We start from the raw sequence: 19,686 nt of genomic DNA on the forward strand, positions 1-19,686 counted from the left end.
GCCCCCCAGGGGCCTACAAGGGGGTCCCCCATGGCAGCAGCCGCCCTCAGGTGGGCTCACAGCCCCCCCCCTATTAATTTTGTGCCCCCCCCGCCTCATTTTGTGCCCCCCAGGCCCGGGGGGGGGGGTCTCGGCGGCCCCTTAATGCCCCCGTTAATCATTCATGGGGCCGGGGAGGCCGCAAATCCCCCGGGAGCCGCAGCCGGGATTAGGCGGGCGAGCTGAGGCCCAGCCGGCGGCGTGAGGCCCCGGACCCCCGCCTTGAGGGGGGGGGATAAAAAATAAAAAGGGGGGGGGTCACACACCCGGCCCCTATTCATGAGGACGGATTTCCTGTGCCGAGGACGGGGATGAAGCCAAGGGGGGGTCCCCACAGCTGCTTGGTGTGTGTGGGGGGGAGGTAACCGGACCCTCGGAGCCCCCCCCGGGTGTGAGCCCCCCGTCCCGTGGGAGCCCCCCCAGCACCCAAAGTTGTGCCCCCCCCACCCCATAAAGCACCCCCACGGGTCCATGAGGGGCTCAGTGTGTGGGGGGGGGATGGGGGGGTCCATTTTAGCCCCCCCCTCAGTGTGGGGAAGGCGCCGCCGAGGCCTTGGCAGGGCGCCCCCGGCACAGCTGCCTCCAGCCGGGGGGGGGCCGGATGGGGCCGGGGCCGTTCCCAGCACCCCAAACTGTGAAGGGGGGGGGGGAATGTGAAAGGGTGGGGGGCACCCAGCCCCCACTGCTGCTTCCCACCCCCCCCTCCACGGCAGCGTTTTATAGGGTGGGAAGGACGGGATGCAGCGGGGAGGGGGGCGCAGGCCGGGTTGGGGACCCCCCCCCCATGGGGATTCTGGGCTCGGCGTCACCCCCAGCCTGGGAGAAAAATAAAGGGGGGGGTCCCGGGGGGGGGGGGGCTGCTGTGTGCTGCCAGCTCGGGCTAAATATCCTAAATATAGCGGGGGGAATGTTAATGAGCTGGTTCCGGCGGCTGCACCGCGGCCCCTCCACATCCCGGGGGGGTCCTCACCCCAAATGGGGCCGGGGGGGTCCAGGGGGGGGCTGTGGGGGCAGCTGGGTGCAGCAGGGGGCTGAGATCAGGCATCAAACCCAATGGATGGGGAGGGGGCAGGATGCAGAGACCCCCCCCCCCAAACACACACCACGGCCCTGCCTCAGTTTCCCCTTTGGGGTGGGGGCCCCTGGGGGGGGGGGGCACGGGCTGGGGGCAGCCGAGCTCAGCCCAACCCCGGCCTTATCGCGGGCAGACGGTGCTGGTGGAGGGGGGGGGCCGTGGGTGTGCTGTGTTTGCTGAGGATAAAGTGTACGGCGGGGGCACCCGCGCCCCCACCCTGCCACGCTGGCGGCCCCGCTGGCCGGGGGTGTGAGGGGGGGGGCGCTAAGGGAGGGGGGCCATGGGAATGGGGGGGGGTTACGGGGCTGTGGGGACAAGGGGTAATGGGGACTGGGGGGGGTCACAGGGCCATGGGGAATGTGGGGTGGGGGGGTTGAAGGGTCATGGGGACCAGGGGGGGTCACAGGGCCATGGGGACCAGGACCAGGGTAATGGGGACTGGGGGGGGTCACAGGGCCATGGGGACTGCTGGGGGGGTGTTGCAGGGCCATGGGGACCAGGGGGGCACAAGGTCTTGGGGGGGGGGTCACAGGGCCATGGGGACCAAGGGGTTACAGGGACCTGGGGGGGCAGGTGACAGGGCTATGGGGACTGTGGGGGGGTCACAGGGCAATGGGGACCAGGGGAATGGGGACTGCGGGGGGGGCACAGGGCCATGGGGAGCAGGGGGGCTATGGGGACCTCGGGGACCAAGGGTGGGGGGCAGTGGGGGGCACCCACCCTCAGCCCAGCAGTGTGGGGGGGCTGGGGGCTGCTCTGGGTGCTGCTGGGCCACGGGGACCCCACCCTGGGGCCCCCCCTCCCCTGGGTGCCCCCGTCCCTTGTGGGGGTGCTGGGGGGGGCACACGCCATGCCAGCAGCCCTTTAGACCTGGGCATTATGGGATGTGTAGTCCTGGGGGGGGTGGGGGGGGGCTGAACGCGGGGGCTGCTGGGAAGGAGCCGGGGTGGGACAGGAGGGGGGGGGGTTCTGTGGGGGGGCGACCCCAGCGTCACCCCTGGTGACCCCCGTGGGCCTCGAGTGCCCGTGGCCAACCCTGGCCCCCAAATTCCTGCTGCACAGCGGGGCCCTGGCCCCACAGCCCCCCCCACCCCACAGCCCCCCCGCCCCACACAGCCCCCAGCCCCTGTCATGGGGGCCAGATCCTGCCTGTTGTGGGGGGGGGGGGGCGCAGCACAGCAGGGGGGGGCCCTGGGGTGCCACGCAGCCCCCTGCCCACACCCAGGGCCAGCCGCCTGCTGCTCCCCCCAGCACCCTTGGGCAGGGTCCCCAGGACCCCCCCACAGGCACCATCCCCAGGACCCCCCCCGTGGACACCATCCCCAGGACCCCCCCATCCCCAGCTGTGTCCCCATGTCCCCATCCCCCCGTGGACGCTGCCCCCAACCCCCCCAGTCCCCGTCTCCAGCCCCCTGTGGTCCCCAACAGTGTCCCCACGTCCCCATGGGACCCCCCCAGCCCCCCCCGGGCGCTGTCCCCCCCTCTCAGCCCCGAGCCCCCCCCACTCCGTGCGGGCCCCTCCCCGGCTCCCCGCAGGCACCGTCCCGGTCCCCCTCGCCCCTGCCCCAGCCCCACGGCCGCTGTCCCCCCCCAAACCCCCCCATTCGGTCCCTGTCCCCCGTGGGCACCCACGCGGGACCAACCCCAACCCTGGGGGCTGCGGGGGGGGGGCACGGGGCGCGCGCGAAGAGGCGCGCACGGGGGGCGCGCAAGGGGCGCACGGAGGCACACGGGGAGCGCGCACGGAGCACGAGGAGCGCACGGGGAGCGCGCACGGAGGACGCAGGGGGCGCGCAGGGAGCGCACGGAGGCGCACGGAGCGCGCGCGGGGAGCGCGCAAAGAGCACGGGGAGCGCGCACGGAGCAAGGGGAGCGCGCAAAGAGGACGGGGAGCGCGCACGGAGCGCGCGGAGAGCGCACGGGGCGCGCGCAAAGAGCGCGGAGAGCGCACGGGGAGCGCACGGAGGCGCCCGGCGCCGCGCAAGGAGGGCGCAGGGAGCGCGCAGGGAGCGCGCAAGCGGGCGCGGCGGCGGCGGCGGCGGCTGCAGGGAGCGGCTGCGGCCGGCGGAGGGGGCTGCGGCCGCGGCGGAGCGGGCGGGCGGGCGGCGCGGCGGGGCCGGGGGAGGAGCCAGGCGCCGTCGGTCGCCGCCGCTGCCGCCGCCGCCGCCGCTGCCGCTGCGCCCCGCTCGGCTCCGCTCCGCGCCCCCCGCTCCGCGCCCCCGGCCCCTCCGCCACCGCCACCGCCGCCGCCGCCGCCGCCCAGGTACGGCCCCGAGGGGGCCCCCCCGCCGCCGCCCCCCCCACCCCCTCCCGGGCCCCGCCGCGGCCCCGGTTGTTTACCGAGGGCCCGCGGCCCCCGGGCGCCCCCGGCTGAGCCCGGGCGCAGGTCGGGCCGTGCAATGGGGAGGGGGTGGGGGTGGGAGGGGAGGGGGGTTGCGCGGGGGCTCCCCCCGGCCCAGCGCGCACCGGGAGGCGAACTGCGGGTGAATATAAAAATAGCAAATTTTTAAATTATTTTTTAATTATTTTTTTTTTTGCGAAAAAATCCGGCTGTTCTGCACGGGAGAGGGGGGGGCCTCCAACCTCCCTCTGCCCTGCCTTGCGCGCCCCCCCCCCCCACTCCCCTCTTTTTATCCCCCCCCCTCTCCTGCACCGCTCGGTGCTGCAGCGCGGGGCTGCCCCGGGGGGGGGGGGGCACAGCCGCTGCCCACCCCCGCTGGGTGTGTGTGTGGGGGGGGGACACACACAACGGCGCCGCCAACCGAGGGGGGGGCCACGCACGGCGCAGCTCCCCCCCAGCCCCTCGGCGGCTGCGTGGCTGCGGCGTGGCGTGGCCGTGGGCCTGCACCGTGGCTGCACGGTCACCGGTGGCCACAGTGCTGCAGGGACCCCGTGGCCGTGCCGTGGCCGTGCCGTGGCCACGGTGCTGCAGGGAGGCTGTGGCCTGGCCGTGGTGGCGGTGCCGTGGCCCACCGTGGCGGCGGTGGGGCCGTGGCCGTGCCCCGTGGCCGTCCCCGCCCCGCTCTTGGCAGGCGGCGTCAGGAATGCATTTAATATTTTTGATTTTTTTTTTTTTTTTTAATTTCTGATTTTTTTTTTTTCTCTCTCTGCTGGAGGGAGAGAGCGCCCTTTTTTTTTTTTCTTTTTTTTTTTTTTTTTGGTGGTGGTGTTTGTTTGGTTGCGCTGCTTTACGCCGGGGTGGGGGCGTCCACGGCACGGGCAGGGACGGGGACACCGACGGGCCGTGGCCGTGCCCGTCGGGGTGCCCCCACGAGCGGGGCCGAGGGGCGTGGTGGGGCCTTGCCCTCCCCAAACCCGCCCCGGCCTCCCCGGGCACGCCGCCTCCCAATTCGGAGAGCAGAAAGGGGGGGGCAAGTGGCCTCGTCCCCCCCAACCTGAGCAGAAGCGTGGCTGTGGGACCCACCGGCCACGGTGCCACCACCGGGGCGTGTGCCACGGTGCCGGGCCCGGCTCCGGTGCAGCCCCCGGTGCTCTGGGGGGAAACTGAGGCAGGGCAGCCGGGCGCCGCGGCCAAGGTCACCCCGGGCGGCCGAGCCGAGCCGGCGCTCGCTCGGGCCTCCGGCACGACCTCGCCGCCAGCTGTGCCGCGCCGAGCCGTGCCGGGCGCGTGCCAGGCAGCGCCGGGGCGTGTGGCCACAGCGGTGTCCCCCCCGCGGCACCGCGCCGACCTTCGGCGGTGGCCACGGCTGCCGTGACCCCCGCGGGGCTGACACCGCCGTGACCGGCAGCGGGGCCGGGGAGGGGCAGGGGGGACACGACCCGGGCTCAGCCTCACCCCGCTTGACCTCCGCCGGTGCCAGCCCTGGCGCCGCCCGCCCCGTGGCCTCCCTGCGTGCCGGGGACCCCCGCGGCTCGGCGCGGGGCGGGGGCCGGTGGCGGCGCAGCCGTGCGGCACGGCAGGCCCCGGTGGAACCAGTTTGGGGAAGGCTTCTCCCGCTCGCTCACTCGCTCGACGCCACGATCCCTCCCCCCCCCGCCCCGGGGGTCTTGGCGCAGGGTGGGGGCGCGCTGGAATGATTCGGCGCCCCCCCTGCTGTCGGTGTGCAGCTGCCCGTGCCCCCCTGCTGCTCCCATCGGGGTGCCACCCCCCCAACCCTGCTGGTGCCGGGGGTCCCCGGGCGGGTGCACGGTGCTGCTGGGGTGGGGGCGCAGCCCGTCGCTCCCTCGCCCCCCCCTCACTGCTGCGCTGACCTTTGCAGAGCCACGGCGCTGCCGCCCTGCATGCATTGGGGGGTGTGGATGCGGGGGGCTGGGGGGCACAGCCCTGGGGTGCCCAGTGCAGTGTCGGGGTGCCGGCTGCCCCCACAGCCCCGGTGCGGGGCCGGATTTGTGCCAAAGCCCCCCCCCTCCCCGCTCACCCCTTGGAACCCCAGGGAGGGGGTCGGGTGTCCCCCCCGCGGACCCCCCGCCCACCCTTGCAGGCGTGGGGTGCTGCGTGGCGGCGGGCGCACCTCCCCGTCCCCGTCCCTTCCTGGGGGGGGCCGCGGCACCAGGAAGCGGCCCCCTCCCCGCCTCGCCACGCACTTTCCCGGGGCAAGCGAGCTGCGGCTGGCGGCAAAGCCTGGAGCAGCTGCGGGCGGGCGGACGGACGGGACGGCAGCTCCGGGACCCCCCCCTCCCCGGTGCCCCCCCCCAAGCCACGGAGCCGTGCAGCCGTGGGGCTCGGGGCTGTGTTGTCGAACGCCCGACAGGCGGAGCCGGGCACCGGGATCCTCTCCCCGAGGAGCAGGAGGAGCGACGGGCGTTGCGGGGAGGGCGAAGGCGGGCACGGGCAGGGTGCCCGGTGGGGCGCACCGTGGCTCCGTGGGTCCCCGGCACGGTGGTGGTGGCACGGTGGTGGCATCGCCGGGTGCGGTTTGGGTGCTCAGCGCCCCCTTTTCCAGCTCCCGGTGGTGGGGACACCACGGGGACCGTCCCCTTCCCGGGCTGGGTGCCCCACACCAGGCTGGGTGCCCCGCGCCCCCCTGGCGATGCCGACCCTGGGGCGCCTCGTGGCAAGGTGGCTGCCAACAGCCCCCTTCCGAGCAGGGGGGGCCCATGGGGAGGGATCACAGGAGTCGTCCCCCTCCTGCCCCCCCCCCCCATCCCCGCCCGGTGCACGTGAACCGGAGCCCCCGCTCCTCTCCCCGATTTAGCAACGTCCCCATGCCCGTGCCAAGCTCCCGCCCCGCGGCGCTGAGAATAGCTCCCCCGGCGTCCCGCGGCACGCGCGGGGCTCGGCCCCAACACAGCCTCCCCGGGGGACAGGGGCACCCCACGGGGCCACCCCACGAGCCCCGTCCGTGGGTGCTCATCACACGCCAGCCACCCGGGGTCCCCGCGGGGCGTCCCGTGTGCGTGGGGGGGCCGGGGCACGGCTGACCCCGGTGTGACGGTGACACCGGGCACGGCCGTGGGGCCCTGGTGGGGAGCAGGGATCCGGCCTCATCCTGCCACGCACGGTGTGACTGCTGAGTGGATCCCGCTGCCTGGTGCTGGTGGGATGGAGAAACTGAGGCACGGCTGCACGGGGCCGTACAGGGCCAGCAGGGTCAGGAGCCAAAGCCTCTGCCTTGTCCCGGCTGCGCACCCGAGTGCCACGGGCAGGAGCGGGCGGCACGGGCTTAGCTCGAGGCTCCCGGAGCCCCGTGGGGTTTGGGGTGGCCGTGCTGGCAGGGATTGAGGTCGTGGCTCAGCCGGGCAGGTCCCCGTGCCACAATCCCGGACCTCTCAGAGGTGCGAGGACACCAGGAGCCGTGTCACCGTCCCCAGGGCCACCTCGGTGGGTGCTGCTGAACCCCACGGGGTGCCCAGATCCCGGTGCCGGGGTGCGGAGCCCGGCTCAGCCCCCCCGCCCCAACCCATCCCAAAGCCCTGCCCTGACCCCCACCTGGGGGTCCCCCGCGCGCGGCTCCCCCGTGCCATGGGGCGGGCGCCCTGATGTCAGGCCCATGGCATCCCCCCGTGCTCGGGCTGCCCAGCTGCTGCGCATGCCTGGGATTCCTGCGGCCTCCAGTCACGGCAGCGCGGCCGCCGAGCACCCGCAGCACCGGGCACCGCGCGCCGGCGGGGCCGGGAGGTGGCACCGGGCACCAGGGCGCACGCATGGCACAGGGTGCGCCCGTGCACGTGAACGCCGGCGTGTGCAGGGTGCAGGGTGCAGGGTGCCGTGCCGGGTGCCCTGCGCCTGGCCCCGTGGTCACGGCACGGTCCTGGCACCGGCACCGCCGGGCTTCTCCCGGTGTCACCGTGCCGGTGCCCACTGCCACCCGGTGCCGCGTGTGGGTGCCCAGCCGGTGGCGAGCTGCTGGGGCTGCCTGCGGCGCCCTGCCCCCCCATCCCCGGTGCTAATCAGGCTAATTGGCACCCCGGCTAAAGCGCTTAGGCCCTCACCTCCCTGACCCAGATAGCAGCTGGCCAGGGGGAGGGGGCGCACGGGACCCCCGGGGCCCATCTGTGCCGGGGACAGGGACACCGACGGCGGCCCCCAGGGCGGCTGCACAGTGGGCTGGAGGCAGCCGGTGCCCGCTGGGCATCCCAGTGCCGGGCTGGGGGGGGTCCTTGGCTGCCCCCATCCCATGGGATCGGGGTGCTCGGTGCCCCCCGTGCGCTGCAGCCGGCTCCTGCCGCTGGCCCAGCCCCGGACTTTGTCCCCGGGTTGTTTTCCATCGCGTGCGCAACCGCCCGACTCAGCAAAAACACTGCCCTGGGCGTGGGGCTGGGCTGGGGGGGGGCACGGGTGGGGGTTCCCCCCACTCCCCTCACTCCCTCCCCATGGGTGCTGCGCCCCTGCTCTGCCTCCAGCCCCCTCCCGCCCAGCCCAACGGGGTGGGGACCCGCGGTCACGGTGCCACCGGTGCCTAAGGTGGTGCGGGGGGGGGGGTGTTGAGGGGGGGCTGAGACCCGGCCACGCTCATTGCACGTGTCCTGCAGCGCAGGAGGGCCGCCTCCCGCCCATCCCTCTGTCTGTCCGTCTGTCTGTCTGTCTGCGATTCCTCGAGCTGAGGGTTCCTGGAGCAGCTCCACGCCCTCGGCCCCGAGCCCTGGGGGTGCCACCGGGCCCCATTTTGGGGGTGTCGTGGGTTGGGGGGGGGGGCTCAGCGGTGCAGGCGAGCCCCAAATTAGCAGCGTTAAGCCCCTCGGTTTGATGCCCAAAGGGGGAAACTGAGGCAGCGGGGGGCTTTTGGAGCTGGGGGGGGGGTGGGAATGGGGCAGCCACGGTGCAGCCTCCCCGTGCGCGCACCCAGCGGGTCGGGGCTCTGCAGGCGCTGAAGGGGGGGGGTCCCGGGGCAGGGGAGGGGGGGGGGGGGCCGTGCCCAGCGGGGCCGCGCAGCGCTGGCGCCCGGCCAGTGCCTATACTTGGAAGTCTCGGCGCGGCGTTCCCATATGGAACAAACATTTGCTGCAGCCCCCGGCCGCGCGCCCGCTCTATAGGTACCGCCCGCGGCCGGCCCCAAAGCCTGGCCTGGAGCAGCAGCCAGGAGCCCCCCCCCCCCCAAAAAAAAAAAAAAATTAAAAAAAAAAAAATCAGGGTGCCCCCGCTCTGTGTGAGGGTGTCAGGGGGGTGCGGGGGGGCCCCACGGTGCCTCGTTGTCCCCGCGGTGCTGTTGGCTCCCCCGCTGCACCGCGTGTGCCGCGTGCCAGCACCCATGGGCGCAGCATCCCGCACCCCCCGTGGTGGTGGTGGTGGTGGTGGCGTGGCCGGGCTTCCCCAGCTGGAGGGGGGCCAGGGGGGTGAAAGGGGGGGGAAAATTGGGGAGGGGGGGGGGGAGGGAGCAGTATAGGAGCCCCGGCTGCGCCACCGCCGCTGCGCTTGAAATCCGCCGGAGGAATTTCTGCCGCGGCCAAGACAAACGTGACCTACTTTCTGCCTGTCCCCGCACGGAGCCGAGCAGCCCCAGGGCCGGGCACGGCGCCCACCCGGCGCGGGTTGGGGGCCCCGGCACCGCCACCAACCCCCCCCCCCCTTTGCTTTTGTGGGGAGGGGGCTGGAGGGGAGCGGGGGGGCGTCGGGGGGGAGCTGAGCGTGGGGCTCCCCGGTGCCGGGTGGGTGCGATGGGTGCTGGGTGCCCCTGTGGGGGTGTTGGGGGGGGGGGGTGTACGCCTCTGCTTCCCCATCGTGCTGTGGGTACATTTTGGGGAGGGGGGGGGTCGCACGGATGTGGGGGTGCCCCCCCCCCCGGCCCCACCGGTGCCGTCTCTTTGCAGCAGGAGCGCTCGCGGAGGAGGCATCGCCCGGCACCGCCCCGGCGCCCCCCGGCGCCCCCCATCCCCGTGAGTGCACCCCCCCCACCCCAACCCCAACCCGCTCAGCACCCAGCGGGGGGGCCCAGCACCCCCTCACCGCTCGGGGAAGGGGGGGCTCAGCACCCCCCCCTGCGGCCCTGCCCCACGGCTGTGTGCAGCACCTGCACCCCCACGCACGCTCCCCCTCCGTCTTGCACCCTTGCCCCTCGGTGCACGCCCCGCGTGCTTTGCACGGCCCTGCACGCTCGTGCACGCCCCTGCACACCCAACGTGCTCTTGCACGCCCCCCCCCCAGCCCTGCACACCCCCCCCCACGTGCTCCTGCACAGCACCCTGCAAGCCCTCGCTCGCTCCACGTGTTCTTGCACGCCCCTCGCGCTCCCACCCGGCCCCGCACGCCCTTGCACACCCCTGGGCGCTCTCCAGCAGCCTTGCACGCTCTTGCACGCTCCCCCCCCCACGTGCTCCTTGGGGGGGGTGGGGGGTTGCACGTGCCCCCCACCCCACCCCACATCCCTCGTGGGTTCAGTGGGCTCTGTGGGTTTGTCTCGGCAGGGTTCCCCCCCCCCCATCCCCGGGATGCTGCGCGGCGCTGAGCACTGAGGCGGGCGCCATGGGGCGCGCGTCGTAGCCCCCCGCCGTGGCCCCCCCTGCGCGTGGCACCGGTGGCGGAGCCCACTCGGTCGGTGCTGGGCGCTCCTTGATGGAATTGCGGTGAATGGAACAGAAGCCCAGCACCCTGGACCCGCTGTCGGAGCCAGAGGACACCCGGTGAGCCCCCCCGGGCATGGCTGCGGTGACCCCCCCGTTGTCCCCAGTGCCCCCCGTGCCCCTCCGTGCCCCTCCGTGTCCCTGTGCATCACACCGTGTCCTCGTGCCCCTTTATGTCCCCGTGCCCTTCTGTGCCCCCGTGCCCTGCGCATCACCCGGTGTCCCGGTGCGTCCCCGTGCCCGGTGTCCCCGGGTGTCCCCGTGCCCCGTGTGTCCCAGTGCCCTGCATCTCCCCGGTGTCCCCGTGTGTCCCCATGCACACGCGCGTGTCCCCGTGCACACACGCGTGTCCCCACGCCCACTGCATCCCTGTGCACACGTGTCCCTGTGCGCACCCCCGTCCCCGTGCCCACTGTGTCCCCGCGCCCCAAAATCTCCCTGTGCGCACCCCCATCCCCATGCCCCCTGCGTCCCCGTGCCCCTCGGTGCCCCCCCAGCCGTCCCCGCACCCCATCCGTGCCCGTGCCCCACACCCGTGCCCTCTCCCCCCGCCTGCTCACACCCTGCCCCCCCCCCCACTCCGGGCCCCCAGCCGCTGCCGCCCCCCCCCAGCCTGGGCCCCCCAGGGCCCTGCCAGCACCCGGGGCTATTTCGGGCGCGCGGCGGCGGCCGCTCACGTGCCCGGGGGGAGCCAGGCTCGGGGTCACCTTGGGCTGGCGCCCCGTGGCCCCCCCCTCGACACCCGGCCCCACTGCCTTGGCGGGGGCCTCCGGGGCACCCCTGGGTGCTGCCCCCACCCCCTCCAAGCGGGTGCGGTCCCCAATGGTGCTGGGACCCCTCCTGCCCCCCCCTCCCCACCCGGATCCCGGGCGCCTCCGGCACTGCGCCGGTGCGGGGAGGGGGGGGGGGGGGCGAGGCGCGGACCCCCGCCGCCGCCCATTGGCGCAGCCCCTCTGATGTCACTTCCCCGCTGAGCCAAAAGGACATTTTGTCTTTGACTGTAAATGAGCCCCTCCCCCACCCTTCCCTTCCCCTCCCCCACCCCCCCAAGCCTCAGCGCGCCCCCCCCCCAACAATCCCACCCACCCACCCAAGCGATGCCGTGCCTCGTATCGGGGGTCCCTGGGGGCTCCGCGGCACCCTGGTGTGTCCCCCCCCCCTTCCATGGGGCGGTGCCCCCCCAAACCCCAGTCCCCACGCGTGGAATCGGCCCCATCCGCCCCCCCCCCCCGGGACCCCCGGGTGAGGGAGGGGTGCCCAGGCTTTGGGGGGGTGAGGGGGGGGCACGGGGACACGGTGCCAGCGCTCCCCGTCCCATCCCGCAGGTGGCTGGATGGCAAGCGCAAAAGAAAGAGCAGCCAATGTTTGGTGAAGAGCAGCATGTCAGGTACGGGGAACCCCCCCGGGACCCCCCCCACCCCCCCACGTGGCCCTAGGGCCCCTCCCCACGTCCCTCCGGCACCCTACTGGGGTCCCTGAGCCACCCCCGGGGGTCCCTTGGGTGTCCCGCGTCTCTCCTGGAGACCCCGGGGACCCCAAGGTGCCGTGTGCCTCCGGGGGTCCCTGTGCACCCCGGGGGTCCCTGTGCACCCCACACCCCCCAGGGGTCCCCAGCAGCTTGCAGGGCACCCCAGGGTCCCCCGGGTGCCATGTCCCTCCTGGGGACCCTGGGGGTCCCCAGCACCCCACATCCCTGCTGGCCACCCCAAGCGTCCCCCGGCCACCCCATGTCCCCTCCTGGCACCCCAAGGGTCCCCCAGGCTCCTCATGTCCCCTTGTGGGACCCCAAAGGTCCCCCAGCCACCCCAAAACCCCTCCTGGGACCCCAAGTGTCCCCCAGCCACCCCATAACCCCCCCCCCCCCAGGACCGCAGGCATCCCTGTGTCCCCCATGTCCCTGCTGGCACCCCGGGATCCTGGAGCACCCCAAGGCTCCCCAGCACCCCGTGTCCCCATGGGGTGCCCCCCCCGTGTCCCAGCAGCCGTGGCGTGGGTCGGGCCGGCGCTATCGGGGCCAGCAGCACCGTGGGGGGGGTGGGGGGAGATAAGGGGGGCCCGGCCGGGCGCTGACCCCGGGGCTGGGCACCCAGCCCTGCCCCATTCCCCAGCGGGGAGCGGCCGGCGCCGGCGGGATCCGGGAGAGAGGGGAGGGGGGGGTGGGAAGGAGAAGGAGGTGGGGGGGGGGGGAGGTTGGGGGTCAGCCCCTCCCCCACCCTGCACCGCTCTCCCCTCCCCTTCCCTGTGTTGATGTGGGGGGGTCCCGGAGTGGGGGGGTTGCTCCGTGCCTCAGTTTCCCCGTGAGGCCGGTGATGGGGGGCACCCGGCCCTGTGCCGCCGGGGGGACCCCGGACAATAGCGGGGACAGTGGGCCATTGTGCAGCGGGGGGGACGCCCCCCCCCCACCACCACAGCCGGCTGGGGAGCCGGATAATGGGAGCTTTATTGCCACGGGGGGCACGGGCAGCCCCCCAGCCCCCCTCCACCCCCCCCAAGCCCTTAACCCTTCCTCTGCCAGCACTTCCTGCAGCGGGGAGAGGAAAGGGGGGGGGGGTAGCAGGAGGAAACCAAGGGGGGTGAGGGGAAACTGAGGCACGGGGGGGGGGTCCCTGACGCGTGGTGTCCCGCAGGGTACATCCCTAGTTACCTGGACAAAGATGAACAGTGCGTGGTGTGCGGGGACAAAGCCACCGGCTACCACTACCGCTGCATCACCTGCGAGGGCTGCAAGGTGAGGCTTTTGTGTGAGCTGGGGGGGTGCAGGGGGGTGGTACCCGAAATTTGGGGAGGGGGGGGTCTCACCGTGTCCGCCCCCGCCCCCAGGGTTTTTTCCGGCGGACCATCCAGAAGAACCTGCACCCCACCTACTCGTGCAAGTACGATGGGTGCTGCGTCATCGACAAGATCACCCGCAACCAGTGCCAGCTGTGCCGCTTCAAGAAGTGCATCTCCGTGGGCATGGCCATGGACCGTGAGTGCGGGGGGGGCTGGGGGGGCGTCGAGCACAGCCAGGGGGGGTCGAGCACAGCCAGAGGTGCTTGGGGGGGGGGGCAAGTTGGGGGGCCCGGAGTTAGCCATGGGGTGCGCCGAGGTGCCCGGCATAGCTGGCGGTGCCGTGGGGTGCGCGGTGCTGCTGCAGGATCAGGTTGGGGTGCCAGGCACGGGGGGGGGGGGTAGATTGGGGTGCACATGGAGCCGTGGGGTAGTTTGGGGTGCCCCCCATGGCTCCTAGGGCTGTGGGGGGCGTGGGGTGCTTGGTGCAGCCTCAGGACCAGTTTGGGGTGCCCAGTGCACCCGGTGGTGCCAGGGGGCAGATTGGGGTGCCCAGGACCAGCTCGGGGCACCCAGCAGGGCTTGGGGGGGGGGTGGGGGCACTGGGAGCTCGGTGGGGACGGGTTTTTTGGGGCGTCCCCACTGACGGCAGCCCCGGCAGTGGTGCTGGACGACTCGAAGCGGGTAGCGAAGAGGAAGCTGATCGAGGAGAACCGGGAGCGGCGGCGCAAGGAGGAGATGATCAAATCGCTGCAGCACCGCCCCAGCCCCAGCGCCGAGGAGTGGGAGCTGATCCACGTGGTGACGGAGGCGCACCGCAGCACCAACGCCCAGGGCAGCCACTGGAAGCAGAAACGGAAATTCCTGGTGAGGGCACAGCCAGGGGGGGGGAACCCTGCGCCCACCCCCCGGCACCAGCACCGGGCACCGGGCACGGCACCGGCACCGGGCACGGCTGAGCCCCGGTGCGCTCGGTGCGCTCCTGGCGGGGGTCACGCTCCTGGTGTTGTCTCCCCCCCAACAACACCCCCGGGAGCGGGGGCTTTGGGATGTCACCGCGTGTCCTTGAGCGCGTGGCCCCCAGGGAGGGTCAGGGGGGGTGCGGTGACCGAAGGGGACAGCTGTGCCCGCGGGGTGGCCCCGGCCCCACGGCGGTGCCGGGCACAGAGCTCCCTCTCCTGGCTGCCGCCCCGCCGGGCCCTGCCTCGGTTTCCCCTGGGGGGTGCGTGTGGGTAAAATGGGGTGTGTGGGGGGGTCACGGACACGGTGCCCCCAACCCGCCATCCGTCCTCCCCAACTCCCCCCAGCCTGAGGACATCGGCCAGTCGCCCATGGCCTCCATGCCCGACGGGGACAAAGTCGACCTGGAGGCGTTCAGCGAGTTTACAAAAATCATCACCCCGGCCATCACCCGCGTGGTCGACTTTGCCAAAAAACTGCCCATGTTTTCGGAGGTAAAGGGGAAAAAAGGGCTGCAATCGGGGGGGGGGGGGAGGGTTGGGGGCCCCAAAAAAAAAAAAAAAACCCCATCCGCTGACGCCGTGTCCCGCAGCTGCCTTGCGAAGACCAGATCATCCTGCTGAAGGGGTGCTGCATGGAGATCATGTCGCTGCGGGCGGCCGTGCGCTACGACCCCGAGAGCGAGACGCTGACGCTGAGCGGGGAGATGGCCGTCAAGCGCGAGCAGCTCAAGAACGGCGGCCTCGGGGTGGTCTCCGATGCCATCTTCGACCTGGGCAAATCCCTCTCTGCCTTCAACCTCGATGACACCGAGGTGGCCCTGCTCCAGGCCGTGCTGCTCATGTCCTCAGGTAAGGGCGCACGGCCCCTGGGGCGCCACGGTGCCCGGAGACACGGAGTTTTGGGGGTGCACGGGGCGGGCATCCCAATGCCCACAGCCCTGGCATTTGGGGGTGCACAGGGCGGGCATCCCGCTGCCTGGAGCTCCAGTATTTGGGGGTGCACAGGGTGGGCATCCCGATGCCTGGATTTCCAATATTTGGGGGCGCACGGGGCGGGCATCCCAATGTCCGATGCCCTGGTGTTTGGGGGCGCACTTGGAGAGCATCCCAATGCCTGGAGTCCCAGTGTTTGGGGGTGCACAGAGTGGGCACCCTGGTGCCCAGAGCCCCAGCATTTGGGGGTGCAGAGGAAAGCATCCTAATGCCCGGTGCCCCAGCATTTGGGGGCGCACGGGGCGGGCATCGCAATGCCCACAGCCCTGGCATTTGGGGGTGCACAGGGTGGGCTTTATGGTATCTGGAGCTCCAGTGTTTGGGGGCACACAGGGCGGGCATCCCAATGCCCAATGCCCTGGTGTTTGGGGGTGCACGAGGCAAGCATCCCGGTGTCTGGAGCTCTGGTATTTGGGGGTGCACAGGGAGGGCATCCCAATGCCTGGAGTCCCATTGTTCGGGGGTGCCCAGAGCCCGAGTTTTTGGGGGCGCATGGGGTGGGCATCCCGATGCCCGGAGCTCTGGTATTTGGGGGTGCATGGGGTGGGTGTCCCAATGCCTGGAGCTTCAATATTTGGGGGCACATAAGGTGGGCACCTCATTGCCAAGAGCCTCATGGGGCACATGTGGTGGGGGTTCTGATGCCCAGAGCCCCAGCATTTGGGGGTGCATGGGGTGAGCTCCTTGCCCAGAGCCCCGATATTTGTAGGTGTGTGAAGTGGGCACCCCAGTGCCCAGAACCCCAATGTTCTGGGGAGCGTGGTGTGGACCCCTTGGGGCCCAGAGCCTCAGGTTTGGGGGATCATGGAGTGAGCACCTTGACCTCCACAGCCCCAATACCTGGGGGCACATGGGGTGGGCACCCCAATGCCCAGAGCCCCAACATTTGGGACACATGAGGGGCATCCCAATACCCAGAGCCCCAATATCTGGGAGCACATAGCTTGGGCACCCCGACACGCAGCTCCTCACCCTTTGGGGTGCATGGGGCAGGTACCCTGATACCTAGAGCCCCAGTATCTGGGGGCATATAAGTTGGGCACCCCAACACCCAGCTCCCCAGCACTTGGGGTGTGTTGGGTGGGCACCCCAATACCCAGAACCCCAATATTTGGGGGCACATGGGGTTAGCACCCTGATGCCCAGCTCCCCACCCTTTGGGGTGCATGGGGTGGGCACCCCAATACCCAGAACCCCAATATTTGGGGGCACATGGGGTTAGCCCCCTGATGCCCAACTCCCCACCCGTTGTGCTGCATGGTGCAGGCACCCCAGTGCCCAGAACCCCAATATCTGGGGGCACATTGGTCGGGTACTGTGACACCCAGCTCCCCACCACTTGGGGTGTGTGGGGTGGGCACCCCAATGTCCAGAACCCCAATATTTGGTGGCACATGGGGTTAGCACCCTGATGCCCAGCTCCCCACTATTTGGGGTGTGTGGGGTTAGCACCCTGATGCCCAGCTCCCCACCCTTTGGGGTGCATGGGGTGGGCACCCCAATGCCCAGAGCCCCAATATTTGGGGGCACATAAGTCGGGCACCCCAACACGCAGCTCCCCACCCTTTGGGGTGCATGGGATGGACACCCCAACACCCAGAACCCCAATATCTGCAGGCACACAGCTTGGGCGCACCCCACCACCCATCCCCTTCATGGCGCATGATGCGAGCACCCCACAAACTCCCCCCCTCCCCAATTTTTCCCCCCCCCCTTTGCAGACCGGACAGGGCTGATCTGCGTGGACAAGATCGAGAAGTGCCAGGAGACCTACCTGCTGGCGTTCGAGCACTACATCAACTACCGCAAACACAACATTCCCCACTTCTGGCCCAAGCTGCTGATGAAGGTGACGGATCTGCGCATGATCGGCGCCTGCCACGCCAGCCGCTTCCTGCACATGAAGGTGGAGTGCCCCACCGAGCTCTTCCCCCCCCTCTTCCTCGAGGTTTTCGAGGACCAGGAGGTGTAGGGTGTCCCCCCCCCCTCGGCTCACCACCACCATGCCCCCCCCTCTCTCTTTCTGCGCCCCCTCCCCAATTTTCTGCGCCCCCTCCCCAATTTTTTCTTTTTTTTTTCTGCCCCCGAAGGTGGGCGAGGGCGGCGGTGCTGCACCCGGGGAGGGGTTCAAACATGGGGGGGGGGGCACCACACACAGCAGGGCACGTTGGGGGGGGGCTTCGTGCCGCCGCTCGCACCCGGACCCCCAGCAGCCCCCCCCTAAAACCCCCCTCTCCATCCCCATACCAGGGCCTTGATGCCAGCCCCCCCCCCCCACCTTTGCGCCCCCCCCGGACTTGACGAATTTTGTTTGTTTGCACAGGGAAGGGCCCCGAACGGTCGAGCGTTTCCTTTATTGTTCTTCTCTTCTTAGATTATTATTTTTTGAAGCATTTATTTCCCTCCCTGAGAGGCTAAAATATTAAACTAACTGCACTTTGGAAGGAGAGGAGGAGGAGGAGGAGGAGGAGGAGGAGGAAGAGCAGAGGAGAGGAGGGGGCTGGGGGGGCTGCCCAGGGAGAGGCCGCCCCGGCCACGCGCACTTTGGGCCGGGCGGGGGCCAAATTTTTTTTTGGGGGGGGGGGGACACCATAAGGGGAGGGGGTGGGGGGCAGAGAGGGGGACCCCAACCCTGCCATGGGGCACGGGGCCGGCGGCAGCCCCCGGCCCCCTCGCCGTGCCCGGCTGGGTGGGGAGGGACCCCCCCCCCCACCATGCACCCCCCCACCCCACCCCAAGCCCTTTTTTGGGGCCGGATTCGGGGCTTTTTTTTTTTTTTTTCTCTGTCCTTTTTTTTTATTTTTTTTTTAATTTTTTTGGCCTGAAAGGAGAGGGTTTTGTGCCAAGCGCGGGCGGACGGTGCGCGCTGCGGGCGGGGAGGGGGTGGGGGGGGGACAGGGGGGAAACACCCCCACCACCCCCCCCCCCCCCAAAAAAAAAAACAAACACCCCTTTTCCGTTGTCTCCCCACCCCCCCCGACCCCGTGTCGTCGTCCTTTTATTTGTCGTTTTCCGTAAAAAAAAAAAAAAAAAAGAAAAAAAATCCAAAAACCCAGAAAAAAGGAAAAAAAAAAAAAAGGAAAAAAAAAAAAAACAAAACCCAAGTTGCAATGGCCCCGGAGGTGCCAGCACGGCGCGGCCCCCCCCTCACTGCACTACTGCCCCGGCCCCCCCCCAGCAGCAACAGCACTTCGGGGGGGGGGTGGGGGGGGGCCTGGCATCCCCAGGGCAGCTCAGGGGGTGCCGGTGGGGGCTCGGCGCGGGGCAGGGCTGCGGGGGGGGGGGGCACTTTTAATGGTTTTATCACCTTTTTTTCCTCCTCCCCCCCCCCTCTACCCCCCCCCCACGGATTTAGGTTTGTGAATTTTTTTCTTACCTCAGGCGGAGGCCGAGGGGGGGGCGCGGGGGCCGGGCGAGGCACGGCCGGCAGGCAGGCGGGCTGCCGGGGGGGGGCCCATTTAAGCTAATATATATATATATATAAATATATATAAAATATATAATTTTTGTAATTAAAAAAAAAAAAAAATCTTTTTACGGGTCGTTTAAAAGCAGAAAATCCCAACACGAGACACTTCCTCCCCCCCTGGGGCTGAGGGGGGGGGGGCGTGTTGTCCCCCCCCCCTTGCCCGCTGCAGCTCCCCCCCCCCCATCCCTGCTACCAGGGAGAGGGGGGGGGTCTGGGGGGCAGCGGGGGCCGTGTCGGACCCCAAAAGCTGTTGGGGGGGGGGCAGAGGGGCAGTGGCGTGGCAGAGCCCCTGGGGGGGGGGGGAACACGCGGTGCCCTCGGTGCAAAATGTCTTAAAGCCCCCACCCGGGTGCCCGGCACGTGGAGAGGGGGGGGGGCCCTGTGGGCACAGCCCCCCCCCCCCAAAAAAAAACCCCAGCACCGGGTTGTGCAATAGGAGTCACTGCAGGAAACACAAACGCCCGCTCTGGGGGGGGGGGGTCGGGGGGGGCGCAGGGTTTGGGATGCGTCGTGTGCCCCCCCCTCCAGCCCCCCCCCCCCCGGCACCCGACCCGATGCTCGTGGTCACGCTAGGCACACGCGTGTGCCAACCCCCGGCCTTACCACGTGCCTTCGGGCCGGGGGGCGAGAGCTGCGGCCCCCCCCCCGGGGGCACGTTGCCCCCCCCCCCCCAGCATTGGCCACGCTGCAGCCGTGCCGTGGTGGTGCAATGCCCGTGCAACGGCCGTGCCACGGGGGGCGGCGCGTGTGCAATGCGCGTGCAAGGAGCGTGCCCTGCTGCTGCTGCAGTGCATGCGCCGTGCTGGTGCAGCGCGTGTGCAATGCGTGTGCAATGCATGTGCAACACGTGTGCAATGCGTGTGCAATGCACGTGCCCCGCTGGTGCACCGCCACGCTGCACTGGCACCGTGCACACGCAATGCCCATGCAACGGCCACGCCACGGTGCAACGAGCGTGCAAAAAGCCGTGCAACGCCCGCACCGTGCCCGTGCAAACGCCCCGCGGCGGGCACGCTGTGCATGCAGTGTGCATGTGCAACGCCCTTGCAGCAGCCAGGCCGTGGTGCAATCAATGCACGTGCAACGGTCGTGTTGCACCAGTGCAACGTTGTGCAGTGCCCGTGCCGTGTTGGTGCAACGCCCGTGCGCTGCCCGTGCCGTGCTGGTGCAATGCCCATGCACCGTGCCGTGCTGGTGCAATGCCCGCGTGCCGTGTTGGTGCAATGCCCGTGCACTGCCCGTGCTGGTGCAATGCCCGTGCAATGCCCACGCACCGTGTTGGTGCAATGCCCGTGCACTGCCCGTGTTGGTGCAATGCCCACGTGCCGTGCCGTGCCGTGCCGTGGCCGCACGATGCCCGTGGGACCCCGCGCGCCGCCCGTTCTCGCCGCCTGCTCGCGCCGGTGCCCCCCCTCCCCGCG

The 19,686-nt window shown here is 70.8% G+C and overlaps 2 protein-coding genes across 2 annotated transcripts; both read left to right on the forward strand.

The window, feature by feature from the left end:
• The first annotated feature begins 30 nt into the window (after positions 1–30).
• On the forward strand, positions 31–9,964 carry LOC137844241 (WAS/WASL-interacting protein family member 3-like). Its single transcript, XM_068660443.1, has 3 exons — positions 31–50; positions 2,684–3,377; positions 9,323–9,964. Exons 1-3 carry the CDS (start codon positions 31–33, stop codon positions 9,962–9,964), a joined length of 1,356 nt encoding a protein of 451 aa, XP_068516544.1.
• On the forward strand, positions 9,917–19,040 carry THRA (thyroid hormone receptor alpha). The gene is made up of 8 exons (XM_068660744.1): positions 9,917–10,132; positions 11,398–11,459; positions 12,700–12,800; positions 12,893–13,040; positions 13,503–13,708; positions 14,149–14,295; positions 14,394–14,652; positions 16,518–19,040. The coding sequence occupies exons 1-8, from the start codon at positions 10,080–10,082 to the stop codon at positions 16,766–16,768; spliced, it is 1,227 nt and encodes a 408-aa protein (XP_068516845.1). The 5' UTR covers positions 9,917–10,079; the 3' UTR covers positions 16,769–19,040.
• Positions 19,041–19,686: the final 646 nt, after the last annotated feature.

Source organism: Anas acuta, chromosome 25 (genome assembly GCF_963932015.1).
Source record: "Anas acuta chromosome 25, bAnaAcu1.1, whole genome shotgun sequence".
In the NCBI taxonomy this organism is placed as follows: Eukaryota; Metazoa; Chordata; class Aves; order Anseriformes; family Anatidae; genus Anas; species Anas acuta.